Source organism: Pseudorasbora parva, chromosome 17 (genome assembly GCF_024679245.1).
Source record: "Pseudorasbora parva isolate DD20220531a chromosome 17, ASM2467924v1, whole genome shotgun sequence".
NCBI lineage: Eukaryota > Metazoa > Chordata > Actinopteri > Cypriniformes > Gobionidae > Pseudorasbora > Pseudorasbora parva.
In genome coordinates, this window is record NC_090188.1 from 14,515,721 (window position 1) to 14,535,892 (window position 20,172).

General features: G+C 35.1%; 2 protein-coding genes across 4 annotated transcripts in view; one reads left to right on the forward strand and one right to left on the reverse strand.

The window, feature by feature from the left end:
• Positions 1–11,888, reverse strand: part of srbd1 (S1 RNA binding domain 1) — a 62,972-nt gene extending 51,084 nt beyond the window's left edge. For 2 of the 3 annotated variants that reach the window (XR_010898750.1, XM_067421930.1), the window contains exons 1-9: positions 11,755–11,888; positions 11,237–11,304; positions 10,777–11,060; positions 9,804–10,055; positions 9,499–9,665; positions 8,628–8,745; positions 8,383–8,521; positions 6,889–6,985; positions 6,549–6,711 (exon numbers count right to left, since the gene is read on the reverse strand). Coding sequence is in view for 2 of the 3 variants with exons in the window: in XM_067421930.1 (XP_067278031.1) it covers positions 6,549–6,711; positions 6,889–6,985; positions 8,383–8,521; positions 8,628–8,745; positions 9,499–9,665; positions 9,804–10,055; positions 10,777–11,060; positions 11,237–11,304; positions 11,755–11,789 (1,323 nt within the window). In the remaining variant the exon portion in view is untranslated. Of the gene's footprint in view, positions 1–6,548; positions 6,712–6,888; positions 6,986–8,382; positions 8,522–8,627; positions 8,746–9,498; positions 9,666–9,803; positions 10,056–10,776; positions 11,066–11,236; positions 11,305–11,754 lie in introns of all 3 variants that reach the window. The other variant, XM_067421931.1, reaches the window with a different exon arrangement.
• Positions 11,889–12,116: 228 nt separating this feature from the next.
• Positions 12,117–16,528, forward strand: LOC137045069 (lysophosphatidylserine lipase ABHD12-like). The gene is made up of 13 exons (XM_067421528.1): positions 12,117–12,295; positions 12,732–12,823; positions 12,935–13,028; positions 13,149–13,268; positions 13,832–13,862; positions 13,945–13,990; positions 14,101–14,230; positions 14,415–14,452; positions 15,355–15,443; positions 15,675–15,757; positions 15,886–15,964; positions 16,056–16,180; positions 16,395–16,528. The coding sequence occupies exons 1-13, from the start codon at positions 12,216–12,218 to the stop codon at positions 16,420–16,422; spliced, it is 1,035 nt and encodes a 344-aa protein (XP_067277629.1). The 5' UTR covers positions 12,117–12,215; the 3' UTR covers positions 16,423–16,528.
• Positions 16,529–20,172: the final 3,644 nt, after the last annotated feature.

The following is a 20,172-nucleotide window of genomic DNA, read 5'->3' on the forward strand; positions in this document are numbered from 1 at the left end:
TGAAAGGATACAAGAGGGAAAGATGACCCATCAATCGGGACTCCAAGCGGAAGAACCGAGCTGACAAATGCCACCAACCCCCTACACAAACACACACCCCACCACAGAACAGGCATCCGCCCCCCCTCTGCACTATTCAACAGCTAATGGCCCGATCAAGACGTGAATTAATGCAGCCAGAAATATGATGAAAATTATATTTCCATATTTTGGCATTTCAACACCCTAAGGCAGCTGTTTACTTGGGTTTTCTCATGCGATGTTTATCGCATTTGAAGTTTTGCATGAGATGAGGGAAATGTCAAAACAAATATCAAACTTTCTCCATACCCTGTGTCATTTCCAACTTAGCCCTGTGTAGTTAATGAATATCTATTAATAAACATATATACTGGTTTGAATCAATAATAAATAACCACTGCAGGACTACACTGAGAAAAAAAAAACATGAATATGTCCTAAAAATACAAGCAAGCATGGTTTATTTGTGGAGGACCAATTTTTTACCAAAAAAACAGCTGTCAAAAAAAGTCTGCACAGATATCCAAAATAATTCATTCCTGTTTGTCATATCAAACATCCAATAAAACAATTGTTTGACACATACAAACAAAGCTGATGAATTGGAGGGGAAAAAAAGAGTGTGAGCAAAAATATTTAACACTTGTCAGTGAAAACCCAAAAATCTGCCATTTTACAAAGCCATTTTTCACCGATTCAGTTTAGTGTCATATTTCTCCTGCTTTAAGACATGCGCCAGTCCAAGGCATGACATTTTCAAAACAGAGAAGGGGGAAAAGTTTAGTTTAAATATTTAACATATCATGTTCCTCAATAACAATGAAATCATAATTGGAAAAATATGAGGAATGTAAGCGACAGAAATGAATATTATATTAAAGACTGAGCTATTCCGATTCAATATTTTTTCTCCAAATAAAGGCAACTGCATTGCCATGGAACAGAGCAATAGAGGATGGCCTCTACAAAAACAGAAAGAACGGATGAACTTTTCACTTCCTATCTTTGCATGTACAGAAAAACAAACATACACAACATGGGGTTTAAAATACAACAATGATCATTCCCCACACAAAATAAACATGACCTCTTGCTTTAGCAAGAGCTGCTTTGTTTTATAAAAACACTTGATGGTTTAACACTGATTATATTGTAGTCAATCTATCATATCAAAATGTGCAGATAACTTTTTTTATTTATGTGTAGGTATCAATAAAAAAATGTGGTCTTTCTTACTTATAAGAAGACATTTTATTTGTTACTAACTGGAAATGTAGCATATTTAGTTTGTTTACTTTTGTTTGTTTTTTATATAGAATTACTTGATTTTAGATTTTATGTGAATATAATGTAATAAAGTGCAAGCTTTGAGAAGGAAAATTGCAAAATGTAACCTGTCTTTCCCTGCTCCGCCTAAAATGCTGTGTTTAATATAAGCCTTTTCATCGTCCTTCATTTTTAGTGAATGTGCTGAAGGAAGGAACACCTCATTTCATTTGTATTTGTCTTTTAATGAACCTTGAAAAAATGACTTTTTGGTCCTTTTTAACGAAAAAATTATTGGGAAAATAACAATACTCATTTTCATTACAGTTAATAAAAACTTTCAGAATTTTTTTTGACATTTTTTGAAAATTGTTTATAAAAAAATCTTAAAGGAAAAAAGACAAAACAGGACCTCATTTGAGGCAGAGTTTGACTAAGAACCCAGCCTATGAAAGCTTACAAAAGTCGGCTAGGCTTACTAGATGAAACAATATTCAAAATTTTCGGAAGGTAAAAAGAACCAGTTTATATATATTAAGGAATAGTAAATTATGGTTTAATAAATGCATGTCCAGTGAAGTAAAATATGAGCAAGGAGCATAAATGCATACGACCGTGATTTAAAAAAAAAATTATGTTTACACATTAAAATGTTTCTATTTTTTTTCAAACCTTCCATATAAAAAAACTTTTTATATTTATATATATTTTTTGAAACTGATATATATATATATATATATATATATATATATATATATATATATATATATATATATATATATATATATATATATATATATATATATATGGTAGCACAACAAAAAGCTCTAATTTGTTAAGATTAGTTAATGTATTAACTAACATTTATTAATCTTAAACTACAATTGTATATTGTTTGTTTACGTTAGTTCAGTTCATTAATACAACTTTTGATTTTAATAATGTATTAGAAAATGTTGAAATAAATTAAGATTATTAAATGCTGTAGAGGTATTGTTCATTCTTAATACATTTTAACTAATGTAGTTAATGTTACCAAATTAAACCTTATTGTAAAGTGTTACCATATATAAATTAATAAATATATATTAAAAAAGTTAGTCTATTATTCTCATCAATTTGAAGTTATATATTCTTAACGCCTCCATCACCTTCTTTTCATGCATGTAAGAAGATTTGACGGTTCAATCTTTAATGAATAAAAATGCATAAATTCTGCCTAATTTACACACAAAAAAACACCAATGTACTCGCTGTTAATAATGTTGTCACGAAAACATTTCACCAAGTGGTTCTTTAGATACGAACATGTGGAACCCACACACACACACTTGTCCTTAATACACTCTCACAGCTGATGTGTAAAATTAAACAAGCAAGTGTGTGTGTATGCACATGCCTCCTGTCAAAATACATTTCACACTGTTCCTTAGCAAAACCACGAAAAGGTTCATTTTAGCCGGAGTGTGACAGCTCACAGGTCATGGCAAATTCAAATTAACACTCACTGACAAACCACATCAGCAGATTAACAACGGGTAAACTGTATGCTTCATGGGAGATCTCTGCGACACTCGTTCATTCACTCATTCTGCCTCTCTTTCGCTCTTTGTCTCCCTCTCTCCCTCTCACCCTCACGCCCTGAACCCCCTCCTTCCTCACACAGCCCATGAGCGGCTGTCATCATGAAGTAGTGTCTGTCAATCCTAGCCTTTAAACCACAGGCACGTGGATAGGGACGTGTCACATATGTTAAGAGGGGGAGATGGGGAATGACTGGGGGACAGCGAAAGGGTGAGAGAGACGAATAGATAGAGAAAAGGATGACTGAGTCACTGTGACATGTGGCCCACAACCAACTTCAAGTAAGCGGGTAGCCATGAAGTGAGAGAGGGGGAAGGGGACACCATTGACACAAGCACATACACTTAAACAGCGCTGACAGAAGAGCTTTGAAGAGTGACGCAAGGACCTGTGTATGTGGAACTGTGTGTGTGGACTGGTGGATTGTGTCTGAGTGTGTATATACACCTGTCAGGTTTGGACACACCTACTCATTGTTTATTATGAGTTTCATATTATTTTAGAATAATAGAACTGTCATTGAATCCTAATAACACAAGTATGGGAATTATGTAGTGACTAATAATGTTAAATAAGTTAAAATTAGAACATTTCCATATCAAGGTGTCCACCCTTTGCAGAGACTTCATGAGATGTATCCTAGGATGCTTTTTACAGAGTATTTAAGTACATGCTGGACACTTGTTAGCTCTTTACTAGCCACTCCAACTCAATTGTTAACAGAGTGGAATTATTTTTTATTTTTTAAATGAATACTATTTGCAGGGCACAATTTATACTGGTCTAGAAACCTAGCATAATTATATAGATAAGGAGGGTAAAGAAGGTTTCAATGATTTATTAGATCATGAGAAACAACTTTAAATGTGGTTGTTTAAACTTACACTAGTAGTGTCAATAAGTAGTCCTGAATCATAAAAGATTAATCAATGTCGGGCAAACTAAGATTTTGGTATGAGATGAATGTGGTGATTTTTCAGTAATACTACAGCACCATGTATGTGTAGATATTGTTAACCAGTGTTGTTACTGTTAACTAAATCAAAACAAAATAATTATTAAAACAATTCAAAGTCATCAAACATTATCCAATGGTAGAGCGCGCTTCATTGGTGAAATGTTTAGTGAATACACTCTATGGTTTCGGGTTCAATTCAACAACAAAACGCTAGATTTCATTTAAAAGCCATTATAATTTCATGGTTACATGCAAAAATGTTTTCTGCGTGTTTCGGCGCAGGCCTTCCTCAGGAAGAGCAACACAACAAATAGTTTTCAAATAGGTTGAAATAAAATAAAAATTAAATGTTGTCTAAAAAATGTTCTTTAAATTTAAGTAAAATTACTAAAAATAAATTAAAGCTATATAGAAATATAAAATAAAAACTAATAAAAGTGAAAATCACATAAAAAATAATAAAACGTACAATAAAATTAGAATAAAACTGAAGGCAAAATATATTGTAAAAAATTATAATAATTCTAATGATTCTAAAACACCACTGATATTGGCATCATTTGTCGTTTTCTTTTGGGATCTGTAGAATCATTTGGACCCAAAAACTGTGATGTGTGACTTTACAAACCGATAAGAAATTTGAATGAATTAACCCAGACCAACTACCTCTTCCTATTTTAACCAACTGCTGCCGATTCTCCAGTATTCACATTCATAAGTGACAAAAGGACCAAAAGAAAACCACAAGGCAAGAAAAGTTCTCATATCTAAAAAATGATATATATATATATATATATATATATATATATATATATATATATATATATATATATATATATATATATACACACATTTTTTTTTAGATGTTTTTATATATATATATATATATATATATATATATATATATATATATATATATATATATATATATATATAGGGAGTGCAGAATTATTAGGCAAGATGTATTTTTGAGGATTAATTTTATTATTGAACAACAACCATGTTCTCAATGAACACAAACTCATTAATATCAAAGCTGAATATTTTTGGAAGTTTTAGTTTTTAGTTTTAGCTATTTTAGGGGGATATCTGTGTGTGCAGGTGACTATTACTGTGCATAATTATTAGGCAACTTAACAAAAAACAAATTTATACCCATTTCAATTATTTATTTTTACCAGTGAAACCAATATAACATCTCAACATTCACAAATATACATTTCTGACATTCAAAAACCAAACAAAAACAAATCAGTGACCAATATAGCCACCTTTCTTTGCAAGGACACTCAAAAGCCTGCCATCCATGGATTCTGTCAGTGATCTGTTCACCATCAACATTGCGTGCAGCAGCAACCACAGCCTCCAGACACTGTTCAGAGAGGTGTACTGTTTTCCCTCCTTGTAAATCGCACATTTGATGATGGACCACAGGTTCTCAATGGGGTGCAGATCAGGTGAACAAGGAGGCCATATCATTAGATTTTCTTATTTTATACCCTTTCTTGCCAGCCACGCTGTGGAGTACTTGGACGCGTGTGATGGAGCATTGTCCTGCATGAAAATCATGTTTTTCTTGAAGGATGCAGACTTCTTCCTGTACCACTGCTTGAACAAGGTGTCTTCCAGAAACTGGCAGTAGGACTGGGAGTTGAGCTTGACTCCATCCTCAACCCCGAAAAGGCCCCACAAGCTCATCTTTGATGATACCAGCCCAAACCAGTACTCCACCTCCACCTCCACCTTGCTGGCGTCTGAGTCGGACTGGAGCTCTCTGCCCTTTACCAATCCAGCCACGGGCCCATCAAGACTCACTCTCATTTCATCAGTCCATAAAACCTTAGAAAAATCAGTCTTGAGATATTTCTTGGCCCAGTCTTGACGTTTCAGCTTGTGTGTCTTGGTCAGTGGTGGTCGACTTTCTGCCTTTCTTACCTTGGCCATGTCTCTGAGTATTGCACACCTTGTGCTTTTGGGCACTCCAGTGATGTTGCAGCTCTGAAATATGGCCAAACTGGTGGCAAGTGGCATCTTGGCAGCTGCACGCTTGACTTTTCTCAGTTCACGGGCAGTTATTTTGCGCCTTGGTTTTTCCACACGCTTCTTGCGACCCTGTTGACTATTTTGAATGAAACGATTGATTGTTTGATGATCACGCTTCAGAAGCTTGGCTATTTTAAGACTGCTGCATGCCTCTGCAATATATCTCACTATTTTTGACTTTTCTGAGCCTGTCAAGTCCTTCTTTTGACCCATTTTGCCAAAGGAAAGGAAGTTGCCTAATAATTATGCACACCTGATATAGGGTGTTGATGTCATTAGACCACACCCCTTCTCATTACAGAGATGCACATCACCTAATATGCTTAATTGGTAGTAGGCTTTCCAGCTTATACAGATTGGAGTAAGACAACATGCATAACGAGGATGATGTGGTCAAAATACTCATTTGCCTAATAATTCTGCACTCCCTGTATATATATATATATATATATATATAAAACATATCAATGTTAATCGTGCAGATAATGCAATAGCAGATTTATCATATCACTGTGGAACAGATTTTTTTTTATGTAATTTGCTAAGCAAGCAATAGCACTACACGATATATTCAAATCTCTGAATGAAAAGATAAACATTTAACGCTTATAGATCTAAAAAAGTGTCCTATCTGCACAGTGAATCTGGTATGGCACAAGATAAAAGGTGATTATACCTGATGGTGCTGGATACGCTGGACTTCGCAGGTGAAGTCAGTATACAGGCTGAACTTGGCAATGTCCTTTGGTTTGCTCTTCTGATTGCCCTCCTGTGGCTGCTGTTCTTTCAGGGCTGTTTTAGACACTGATGAGTGAATGGTCACTGCACTCCTGTCACACCTGAGAGCATACAAGTCAAACATACACTCCTAATTAAGGTTGACACATTTGAAAATGTAAGGGGAGGTGCATAATGATAAAAGAGCAAAAACATATAGATTAATAGATAATAGAACAATGATAATTAAGAGGGACTGGAGAGTAGGAGAAAATATTGTGATTGCTAAAGTGCCTCACAGTGACTGGACATAGGTGAGAGTCTCTTTGTCCTTTGCAATCATATCTGCAAGGATCTCCTGCACACCTGTGGCCACCTCATCCAAGGTCGACAACCCTACACACAGGAAGCAAAACAGTTTAATTGTCACATAACATCCATAGTTATCAGTGACCCTGCATTAACTTATGGGATTGCATTTCTTTGGTGGAAAGTGTGGGATTGTTTTTTTTGTTTGTTGTTGTTGTTGTTGTTTTACAGATACTGTACAAATATTCCACATAGTTATATAGTATATGTAACCTGCATGTATAATAATGACTCCTTACGAATACATATAAATGGAAGAAATGCTTCGAAAAATGTCACGCTGCTGCTGATGTCACTGCCTTGATATGTCAATGTCAATGTCAACAGCCAGTAGACAACACACACAAAGTCCTTTGCTGCCCTCTACTGACCCAATGTCTTATCACACTTTTTATTTGATATAGAAATTAAGGAGGCAATGTTAGGAACAATAATCATTAATCAAACATTTCAAAACTATTATTGGTGAAGGGGGGTCTAATGCTGTTTCATGCATTCTGACTTATTTACACTGTTAAAAGATTTGGATTCACATGCTAAAGATGCTAAACAATGTTTTTGGTTGTGAGGGAAAGATAACCTTGTTCAGCTTCCCAAATAACCCAGTGTTAAGAAAACAGTGGATGCAGTTTGTTTTTCCGGAGCAGCAAAAGAGTTCTGCAAGTGTGTGAGCCTGTTTATGTGGTTTATGAGGACACAAATTTGTATAACTACATGGGTATTACACTGGTATTCCTCTATAAATGTGGTTTATGAGGACATATCAAATGTCCCCATAATTCAAATGGCCTTAAAAACATACTAAATGATGTTTTTTTTTAGAAAGTAAAAATGCAGCATGTTTCCTGTGATGGGTAGGTCTGGGGCAGGGGCAGTGTAGGGGGATAGAAAATACGGTTTGTACAGTATAAAAACCATTACGCCTATGGAGAGTCCCTGTAAACCACATAGACCAACATGTGTGTGTGTGTGTGTGTGTGTGTGTGTGTGTGTGTGTGTGTGTGTGTGTGTGTGTGTGTGTGTGTGTGTGTGTGTGTGAGTGACTCTTTAGCTCTGCCCACTGCCACTCGAGTTGGGCTGTTTTCAGAAAGAATTGCAACATCTCTTTTATAAATCTGATAAAACTTAACTCTTCTGAGATATGAAGGACACAGTACCACTCTATAGGTACTCAGAATTAACATGAGATTGCCAGATACTGTATGTGTTATGTACCCTTTAAATGAATGTACTTTCTGGGTGAGCATGACACCCTAAAGAGCAATGAGTTGTGGCATCTAAGATCTGTTGCAAGAATCAAATTAGTTTCAGCTGCTACCCAGGTAAGTTTGAGATAAGTCTGAGCAAACTAGTTTCATGCAACAGGCCTCCAGCACCACATTTAACATGCTGCTTGCTGCAAGTAGTATACATAAGATTTATACCCTTGGTGTTGGGCTGAATCGAGGAGTGCAGGTCCAGTGTCTGGGGTGTCTGAAGCAGAGCCAGTGCAACAGGTTCCAGTCCTAGCTCCTTAGCTCGCCGGGCCTTGGACAATTTACTGCCCTTTTTATAGGGAGCATACTGAAGATAACACAAAAGTATAAGCTATTATTACAACCCTCACATTCAAATCCCAAATTATCAAAGTTTTACAGTAATTAAGCTGAGAAGCTTGTTTGGTTCTCACCACATGTTCTATTTCATCAGCTGATGTGCAGTTCTTCAGAGACATTTCCAGCTCGGAAGTAAGAACTCCTTCCTTTTTTAGTGTTTGAGCAACAGATCTGCTCTTCTTGGCCACTGACCTAAGACACGTGCATAAAATTAAATTTATCCTGTTTCCGTTTGCTTTGTCATTAGGAAAAGTGCCTAACTAATGTCTATTACATTATCATGTTATGCTTTGTTTTAATGTTTTTTGAAGGAAGTGCCTTATGTTGCCCAGGGCTACATTTTATGGTCAACAAAAATACAGAAAAAACAATAAAAATGTGAAGAATTAATGCAATTTAATATTAGTCTTCTATTTTAATATACAGCTCTGGAAAAAAAATTGAGACCACTTAACATTGATTTTTCAATATTAAGTGGTCTCTTAATTTTTTCCAGAGCTGTATATTATATATTAATATATTAAGTGTAATTAATTACTGTAATGGCAGAACTTTTGAATGATGATAGTTTATGAAAAGAAAATGTCATATTTAGACAAATTAACCAAGTGTTAAAATGTGTTTACTTTATCATTTACTCCTGGCCTGGCAGACTAGACATTTTTATTGAGAACAATCTGTAACATTACGTAGCTTGACCTCTGCTGCCATCTACAGGTCACACTTGGATTTCAGGCACTTAAGCCAAGCAACAAGCAACAGACATATTCAAACATCAGCTTTTTGTGTCATTGGAGACATCCATCAGCTTAGCCTTAAAGCATATTCATATAGATTAATTAATTAATTATTAATAAACAAAATTATTAAATAAAAACCTTAATCTACAAACCAAACCAAAAAACATTTGAGTGTACTTCTGGTGTTATCTTTCCAGTGTCTTACCGTAACTCTTCAAGAGCCAGCTGCACGTCTCGAACAGCATCTGCATCCATATGGTTAATCAGCTCCTTTCTATAGCGCACCATGAAGGGAATAGTGTTCTCCTCCTGGAAGAGCTGTGCAATGTTCACACACACCCATTGCTCCACGCCCGTCTTCTGGGCAAGAACCTTCATGGGATTAAAAAAAAAATGGTCTTGAAATATTTGAGTTGCATTTATTGTACTGTGTGTTAGAAAACAGCAAATAATAATAACTTAAACAGCCTTTATCCAACTATTTAATGCCTCAAGAAAGTAATAACCCACCCTAATGGGATCCCAATTCATCTGTAAGTCGTCCACACAGGAATTGCCCGATTTGAGTTTTATAGGTCTTCCCTGGGGCATGTTTGTGGACTTCTGCTTCTTCTGAGCAGGTTCATCAAAGGTGAAGCTGTCATTTGGTTCCTCTTTTTTCATCTTGGGGAGATGTTGGCTAGATGATGGACCCTCATCAGGCATATCTCCTGGGACAGCTGCCTTATTACTGATTTCCCTGCTCAAGTTGATGGACAACCTCTAAAATAAGGCAACAGAATGAAGTAATTTGAGTACATTATATTAGAATGGCTGACATCTGCTGATGTGCAAAATGCCTAAATAATGTATTTAACTAATGTACTTGTCAAGATATACTGCCTTACAAAAGTCAGAAATATTGTTTTTAAGTGTCTATTTTCTATTGCTTTAAGTGCATTTTTGATCAACAATAAAGTAAAACAATAATATTAATGCAATTTAAATTGACTGTTTTCTATTTTGATATATTTGAAAGTGTAATTAATTCCTGTGATAGAAAACCTGAATATTTAGTGGCAATTACTCCAGTCTTCAGTGTCAATGATCCTTTAGAAATTCACATTTCTTCTTATTATAAATAAGTTTAAGTTTAAGCAGTTTAGTTTAAAAAAAGATATATTTTTCACTTCAAAAAGACTTGACTGACACTTTTAATGAATGCAATGCCTCCTTGCTGAATATAAGTATTAATATCATTTTTTTAAAAAACTGTTACTGACCCCACACTTTTGAATGGTATTGTTTGTACAGAAAAGAGATAAAATTATGACATAAAATATACATAGATTATAGAACATGATGTTTGTGTTGGTTAAATTATAGTAGACCTGAGGCAGGGTAGATATTTTTCATATTTAGTCATTTAGAAAAGCAAATGCTGTTATGTAGAGTAACTTACTGTACATAGTTACTGCTGCAGAGTCAAATACTAAAAACTTGCCTCTTCTTTGACTGTCACATGTTGTGATTCAGGCTTCGGTAGAACTGCATCCTCAGTTTGATTCTCTGTATTAGTCTTCTCCTTCTTCGCTTTAGGAACCCGTGGAGCTCTTGGCTTCCTCTCTGCTTTAGGTTTTGGCTCTTTAGGTTTGGCCACCCTCTTGGTAACTTTTTTCTTTTCAGCGGTTTCATCTGGCCCCTTCGTGAGTCTTCCTTTAGTTTTGCCTTCATTTAAATTTGGCAACCATTCATCCAACTCCTCACTGTCACTGTCTTTTTGATTGCCTGTTCTGTAACAATAAATGATTTCTATTTCATCCAGCATTTAATTTAGAAAAAGAAACAGAATATCTTGTATTTTTACATCTTAGTCTTACTGGAAGCTCACTTGAAAAAAAAAAAAAATAATAATAATAATAATAATAACTGCTGAATTATGAAAGCAAAGCAAAGAAACTCACATGTCATCAGAATCATCATCCGTCGTTGGCTCTGTATACACCTTCGCTGTTCTTGTTCTTCGAAGCATCTTTGTGTGGGAAACAACAAATGAAAACAAACTCAATGACAATAACAGATAAGGATGTATGTGAAAATAAAAAAAGAATAGCTCTTTTAAAACTTGGGCGTGGATATGTGTTTTCAACCCAATAATGATACATCTCATGGACGCTCATAAGCGAGTAACGTTAACGTTATGTTTCTCATAAAAATATGTTCAGACAAATATAAAAACCTGCCTGTTATGAGTCACGGCAAATATGATTGGCAAAATACTCAGCGTAATGCAAAAGCATGTGTAATTGTGGAGAATGTTAAATGTCACCAAGCAGAAATATGTAGAATCAGAAAGGCATTTTGAATTTAGCGCGCGAGCACCTACGTGTAATTTGTATTAGCTGCTGGTTCTCTAAATTACCAACTATTAAACCAGAGATGTTAACCTACAGAAGTCGCTTACAGAACTGTTCAAACTTACAATGTTCCTCTGACAGACATAAAACTATCACCCATTTCACGACGCGATGCTGCTTTGTTTCCTTAGCGACGTCAGCAGCAGGAAGTGATGAAGGCTCTCAAACTCTTAAAATATATAATAAAGGTTCATTTTCATGTTTAATAATATTAATCTGGTGAACGTCAACCTCGTAAACATTCTCTATTTCTAAATAAGCTATTTAATTAAATATACTATTCAACTTTTCCATTTGAATGGTTATTTAACCGTTTTCATAACTGGTCAAAAAATAAGCATCGAAAGAGGGTGTATATTCATATGTCACACCAAAATGACGTACATTACCGAGGGGGGCATAACTATAAAACACTAAAACCATTCCCAGTCCATGTTCTTTGCTCTTTACTCCGTGAATTGCATGGGTTGTTTGTCAGTTATTGCAAAACCTGTGAAGTAACCGTTGAGTGTTCCCTGCTCTTCAAATGAAGCGAAGAATCGATAAATCTGAAAGAAAGGCTGCAGGAAGATTGCAGAAACCTAAGAATTTAAATGATCATGCAAGGCAAGTCACTTTTGTTGTATTGACTTTTTCGAAAGTAATTCAATGTAGACCTGTTTTTGTTTGTGACGGCATAACAGCTGCATAAAACTAACTGCATCAGGCAATGTAATAATATCAGGCAGTCATGATTATGCAGATGATTGTACAAGAGATTAGCCTAACCATTTAAATGTGAAACTATGAAGATTAATTTAAATTTTGCAATGTTGAATGTTTCAATTTAAATGAAAAGATTAATTTAAATTTGCAATGTTCATTTAAACAAAAAACATTTCATCTTCAACACACACAAAGGTGTAAGCAAAGGCAAAAGCAAAGACTAAAATACATTGCATTGGTTTAACAATAAATTTGTCTTCTCAACATCTTGAATACGGGTCAAATTAAAAAATCAGACCTTTTTACACCTAGATTCTGTGCATGTTCTTTTCTTAAGCTCTCATTGGATGTGGACTTGGACCAAAATGGGACTTCTTTCAGTGTGCGTGCTTTCTGCAACAATACCAATTCTTATGCATCTTTTCTCTGGTATGCATTTTTTTCCACCAAATATTGATGATTTGTCATCTATATAATGTAGTAGTTTATGGATTTCCCCCCCCCCCCCCCCCCCATAAACTAATTTATGTTTTTCTCCAGACTATGTTGACCTCAGCCGACCTTCAGACGTAGGTCTCAATCACACTGTAAATATCTACCTTAAACCCGAAGAGGGGGTGAGAGTGGGCGTGTGGTTAGTTTTAAGACACCTACATGGCACATACACAAAAACTATAAATCAAAAATAACAATTATGGAGGTTGTCAATATATTATTTTTCTTTGTTCTTGCATTATACATAACACTTTTGTAGGTATACTGTACCTGAACATAGATGGAAGGAGGCACAGGGGCAGAATCTAGAGTGGTATGAGAACGCTCTGGGGGATGGATCGCCAATTTTTATCTACCTCCATGGCAATGGGGGTAACAGGCAGGAAATCTTTTAATCAACTTAAAACAAAAGAGAACTATATTTATTCTAAGACTATAATCACTAAAAATTCAATTTGTGATATGTAAACAAGACACTGCAATGTCTACATAATTTCTTGCCACTGATCAGTGGGCCATTTTTTTTTCTACATAGGTTATAAATCAAATTGAAAGTTATACATTGAACTTTTGCATTGAACTTTGCACCTTACCTTAGTAAAAAACTGGGATGGGCAACTGCAGCATATATCTCAACGTCCACATTCAATCCTTTTGCCAACTCACAATTTAATGAAGCCATTTAAATGAAACCAGTGAAAAATCCAGTGAAACCAACCATAAGTGTGTAAACACGTTTACCTTAAATAAAATTACCAAATATTGATTTATGGCTAATACCACATTGGGTTTGATGGTGATATACTATTTAATATTGGTTCTCTTATAAATAAATCAATATTCAATACAGATATATTTTTCATTATATTGAAAATACATGTCAATAATTTGCGTTTGTCTTAATGCTCTTGTCTTGTCATGACTTATACCCTCAATAAAAAGATCTGCACCCCATCGTATTGGAATTGCAAATGTGAGCAAACTCACTTATTTCATTATAAAGCAAAACTAAAAACTTGAATAGTGATAATGAATGAAGTGTCTTGGCCATACAGGTCCTGAGTGCTGTTGGATATCATGTCTTGGTGTTGGACTACAGAGGTGGGTTAAAATTGTCACTTCACTGTAGCCCATTATCATTGGAACTCATTTCAAACTTCAATAGCGTATATGATTTTTCTATTGCTTACTCAAATGTATTAATCTGTCAGGTTTTGGGGACTCCACTGGGGAACCTACAGAGGCTGGTCTGAGTGCTGATGCCTTATACTTGTACCATTGGGTTAAAGCACACAGTGGCAACAGCCTGGTGTGTGTGTGGGGGCACTCGCTTGGTAGTGGGTGAGTAGAATCTGCCTAATAATTAACTTTTGCTATGTTTCTACAAATGTAAATGAAGACGATCAATATAATATATGACAATTTATATATATATATATATATATATATATATATATATATATATATATATATATATATATATTAGTATTTATAGTATAACAGCAGTATGTTTCTTTTACAATAGTGTAACGACTAACATTGCAGTGAAATTACTTGAGGAAGGTAAGATTTTGACTGCATTTTATGCTTTTTTTCAGTGTCTCTTCAGTGTTGTAGTCTTGCTTTTTACTTTTCACTTGGCATTATATACAAAAGGGGTAACAAATAACACCTGGGAACATCAGGGAACTAATCAACATAAAAACTACAAGGGATTGTCAACGAAACAGGAAGTAACACAAGTCTAAACAAGACATAACACAACATCATAAAACCCAAGCCAGGGAAAGATGGATGGCCAGAACCATGAGGTGGAGGTGGGCCTGGACCAGTTTAGTGAGTTTAGCGAAGCAGAGAGGGCAGGGGGCCAGGGCGGAGCAGAGAGAGTGGGGAGCCAGGGCGGAGATGAAGGCCACCATGGCAGAGCAGGAGACTACCAGGGCAGAGCCAAAGATCACGGTGAAGCAAAGGATCACAGAGAGTTAGGAGGCCATGGTGGAACAGAGACGGGGAGCCCAGAGAGTTGGCCTCAAGGTTGGCCTCTGTGATCATAACAGAGAGAACAGAGAGTTCATAAACAGCCTCAATGACCATGACTGGGCACAAAGAGTTTAAAGTCTGCCTCCATGGCTGTGGTGGATGCCGCTAACTATCTGCAAAAAAAAAAAAAAAAAACACACACACACACACACACTCAAAAAGGCAAGAACAGGACAACCAGGGAACATGAGGAACACAATCCATCTACATTCACCCACAGCAAACATCAACTGGCAAGGAATCAGGGAAGGGGTAAAAAGCTAATAAGACAAATGGGGAAAAATGAGGACACTAATCAACATGAACACGATGCGGGGAACATACTTTACACAATACATATTTGAATAAATTTCTTGACTGTAAGTGGTGTTTTTCTTATTATGTATATATTTTTCATGATTAAAAAACTGCACATTTCTTGACAGGAAAACAGTTTGATGGAATAATACTTGAGGGTGCATTCCTAAACGGGGAAGTGGCACCTAATCAAATGTTTGAACACGCTTTTTCCTGGGTAAGTAGTGTTTATGATCAAAACAACTGGGCGTTACAAATGAGTTTCAGATATTATTTTGATCAGATATTTTATTGATCATTTTTAGATATTTTTAAAACCTACCTTTCAAAACATTGTAATTGGGATTTTCTTACAAAGTAAAATTTGCTTAATTTTATTTCAATTTGAAGTTCATTTATGGACAAACCACAATATGGGTCATTAATCAGTACCTCTCTTTTTTCCCAGTTTTATTGGAAGTTCCCGTACATTCAGTTCTTCCTTTTCAATCCACTGAAAAACAATATTGTGGTTTTTCCAAATAATAAGAAGTATGTGACATTGTTTCATTAAAGTATATTAATATTAACAATGAGTCGAAATGTGATTGGAATAGTATGCCAGTGTTATGTTAAATATGAACATTTATTGTAAAACACTTTTTTTTTTTTGTTGATAGTTTGCAGAAAATTAGAACTCCCATTATGTTTCTCCATGCTGAAGACGACCATTTAGTGCCCTTCGCAATTGCTCAAGAGGTTTGAGTTTGTGTGTATGAAACTTAATTTACCTTAAAAAAAAATATTTAGAAATACATCTTTGCTTTAAATCACATTTATTCTGGCTCAGAATTACAGAATCGCAAAACAGGCCCAGAACTCAGATGAGCGGGTCAAACTAGTACCATTTGATGGATCACTTGGATATCTTCATAATGGGCTCTATAAAGACCCTGATTTGCCAAATATCATAAGGTAAGGATGTCATGTTTTATCTGAATATTAAACATTTTAAGATTTCAAAAAAATTTCATAAGAGACACACCATAGGTTTAACATGTTACAAGTAAAGACCACTGGAGAAATACTTTCTATAAAAAGTAACTTTTGATAAGTAAGCTATGCATTGTTGCTATATAATAGATATAGATAATTACAGCAAAATAAATGTCTATGTTTCTTATTACAGGGAGTTTGTGCAGTCACTGAAGGCATGAGACACAGAAGGAGAAGGATTAACACCAAAAAAGAACCAGCTATATTGCTGTTTCCTGTGTTGGTTGTAAACAGTATGCACTTCTTTAATAAAAACATTGTAATGTCTGATGTATATTTTACAGACCTACCCCCATTAAGGGGAATTTGTTGTCTAATGAATAAGAATAGCACAGGACCTGTTTGATGTTAAAAATAGTTAAGGGAACTGTTTTGACTGAATAAACCGTTTTGACGAGTAGCTATACTGTATATTGATGTAAACAGTGAGAAAAGAAATCAAATGTGTGATGGCTGCATCCAAAAACCTAGACAGCTGACTCGTTGCCTCGCTGCCTTATCAGACAATGACTTGAAAGGCAGCAATTTGTGCACGAAGGCACCTCACAAAACTAATTTCAGACAGACTTCTAAGGCAGTGTAACAGTTTAATCATCTACAGCAAAATAGAGTGTGCTTTGGTGAGAACTTAACACATATTTAATTACTACATTAGTAATTTCTCGCTAGAAAAGACATCACAAGTGGAAAATATTGGTTAAAAAAAACACCTTTACACATAAACTTACCACCAAATGCAACTTTCGGACACCATCTTTTTCCCCCAGCTCAACTGTCACTGAATGGAAAGCACAGGATTGTGGGATATCTAAGGCAGCGAAGGATACATGTATGCTGCCTTCAAAAATTGATCAGATGAAGGTATCTCAGGAGACAGGAAGTGAAGCTAACATTAGATTTGGCCGTTGGTTAATGCCTTCCTGCCTTTAAATGTGTCCTCCGAAGGCAGCATTTTCCAGGTTTCGGACGCAGCCAAAGTCATGCGTTAGTTCTTAAAGTGGTAACAACCAGCGGCTGTCTATTGATCGAAATAGAAAAAGAGAATTTCACTTACTGTGTTTTGATTGAATAAGTTAAGCTTTAATTGTAGGCTATATTTAAGTCATATTGTGAAGACTATACATTGTATTATTTTTCTTTATATTTCATTATTCAACATTCAATTCATTTCGAATTTGGACACTGGAGGACAGACTTGCCTGCGTGGAGAAAAGAGATGTTGTCTGATGATTAATACCTTTCCATAGCTAGTTGAGGATACGTTTCTGTGAGCTAATTAATAAAACAGTTTCCAACACAAACCAATGAAGTCTTTGAAAGCAGATTTTTATGGAAGCGCACCGCAAGATTCAAATAAATCAGTGTATTGATTCATGATTCGGATCACGTGTCAAACTGCTGAAATCACGAAACATTGGCAATCCGAATCATTAAATAATACGCTGATTCATGTCAGTTTGAAGTCAGAGGTCAATACATACACATGCACTAACATTTGTATAGCATTTATGTACAAATGGCTTATCTTGTTTATATTTTAAGTGTTTTTATGATAAAAAAATACAATACTCCACCCATTGGTATCACTATGGTATTTAGTACGGGGGCCCAGCAAGATGGTTTGTACCCAGGGCCCAAAATTTGGTGCTACACTGCTGATTGTTATACCTGAGAGAAAGTATATCTAATCTCAGTATGCTTTAGGAAAGTTTCCTGGTTAGAGCTAGAGCTCAGCCAACTCCAACCTTGAAGAAGCTGTAACTGTGTGTGCAGACGCATTACAGGAACCATGACCTCAGTGGAAATTTAAGTGTATCGGTGCCTAAACCAATCCGAGCTATTGCTTTGTCTAGGTAGAATATACGTTGTGGAGAACATCAGAGTATTGCCAATGTGTTCAACATATTGGTCATGAATAAGGATTTGCTGCTTGATGGAGTCAGCTGCAGGTGGTACTAGGTGGGACATAATCATTCTAGAGCATTTAATAAGACACAAAAGTGCCATTCTGATTTGCTATTTAAATGCTGTGTTTGAGTTATAAAAGGCTCAACTTATCAAGTGAAGCTATTGAGTTCTCAAAGAGTCTCAAGTTGCTTGGAAATAAAAAAATTAATTAGGTATTAGCACAAAAAAATTCAATAATTAAAATATAAAATTAAAATAAACAGATAATTTTATGATAAAAATACACACAATAAAACACTTAGGCTTCTAAAATATTTTCTTTGTAGTTATTTACCTGTATGTCATGAACATCTAACAAAAACCGAACATGCAAATTGATTTTTAAATTATAAAATAAATTGTGACTTTCTTTTTATTAGATTTTCAAAAGAACACACAAAAAACATAAGAAACAAATTCTGTCAGCACTTCTTACATATCACATAGAAGACATAGTTATACCTACATTAAATATACTCTCCCCTTTATGGAATACTAATATTGAAAGAAACCTTTCACATGCCCAATTTGGGCTGCTAAGGGAATTTGAACGCTGGGAGACATTTATGGTAAAGATGGTTTATATTAATTTAATAAACTACAGACTTTGTTTGACATACCTGGTTCTTATTTTTTCGTAATTTGAGACTGAGATCAGCCATAAAAACTTATGGAGTTCCTTGGAACACCACAACCTTTGCATCCATTGGCAGGATTGTTCGATCCTGGAAAAAAGGCCTGGTTTCACAAATTTATAATTCTCTTTTAAAAACACAGTGTAAACATTTATCAGTTGAGATAGTATGGGAAAAGGACTTACAGCAGGCTGGATTTCGTCCTGATTGGCTCTCGGTATGGTCAAATATGTGTGAAACATCTCGAAAATGATAAAAATGCAATACCCCACCATTGCAATACCCCACCTCGAATTTGGAGTCTTTGCAACGCCATAGACGATAGAGAATGGGAATAATATCTGACACTAACTGCACTATATGTCAAAGTGCAATAACTGGTACAATGCATCACATGTTTTGGGAATGTTCAGTAATAAATAATTTTTGGACTCAAGTTTCTTTGAACTTAGAACAACTGATTAACTATAAGAAGATCACTCCGGGGTCCGGATCAGCAAGCAAGCACTGCCTTTGCTTGCTGAATTATGTCTCTTCCTTGAACCTTGGTATAGACAAAAGGATTCTTTTTCGGGTTTCACTGCTGCAAAGAAATCAATAATTGCACTTTGGTGGGACACTAAGGCAGACATCTCAAGTCTGTGGTTACTGAATATGCAACACATAGTTATGATGGAATGCTCCTTAGCTAGATTAAATAAAGCTAAACCAAGAATGGTACAGGCCTGGCAAAGAGCTGTAAAATGTATTTGTGACCTGTTCATTAGGTAGTGGGATGTAGATGTTGTTTCAAACAGTTTCTCATGCTTTTTTTCTTCCAAACTGTCAAACAATTAGCAATTATAATGCCAAATTTTACTTTAAATTTCTTGCCTTTTAAATTTGTATATGGAAGATCTTGAAGCCTGTTCGGCTGTGCCAGTGCAGTCTACTGTAAAAAAAAAATATTTAAAAAATAAGTTACCTGGTTGCCTTAAAATTTTGAGTTCATTGAAATTAAAAAAATTGAGTTAATATAATGAACATTTTTGAGAATCGACAGCCTTTATTCAAATATTATTTATTATTATTAAATATTATTTAAAGATTTTAGTAACCATATTGGGTAATTGTGTGTGTTTTATTTGTGATGACGCATTGAAAGATGCCAAATTGTGCTATTTTCATTATTTATCACATTTATTATGTTGTTCAGATACAATTATATTTTTATTTTCTATTTATTAAACCAATTTACTTCATTGTATCAACTCAAATTTTTAATTTCAATAAACTCAAAATTTTAAGGCAACCAGGTTACTTACTTGTTTAAGTTAAACCAACAGTATT

Coding starts and splice junctions, on each gene's coding strand:
- LOC137045069 (XM_067421528.1), top strand. CDS start 12,216: ATGAAGCGAAGAATCGATAAATCTGAAAGAAAGGCTGCAGGAAGATTG. Junction 14,231..14,414: donor GGGCACTCGCTTGGTAGTGG/GTGAGTAGAATC, acceptor CTTTTACAATAG/TGTAACGACTAACATTGCAG. Junction 15,965..16,055: donor CCTTCGCAATTGCTCAAGAG/GTTTGAGTTTGT, acceptor ATTCTGGCTCAG/AATTACAGAATCGCAAAACA.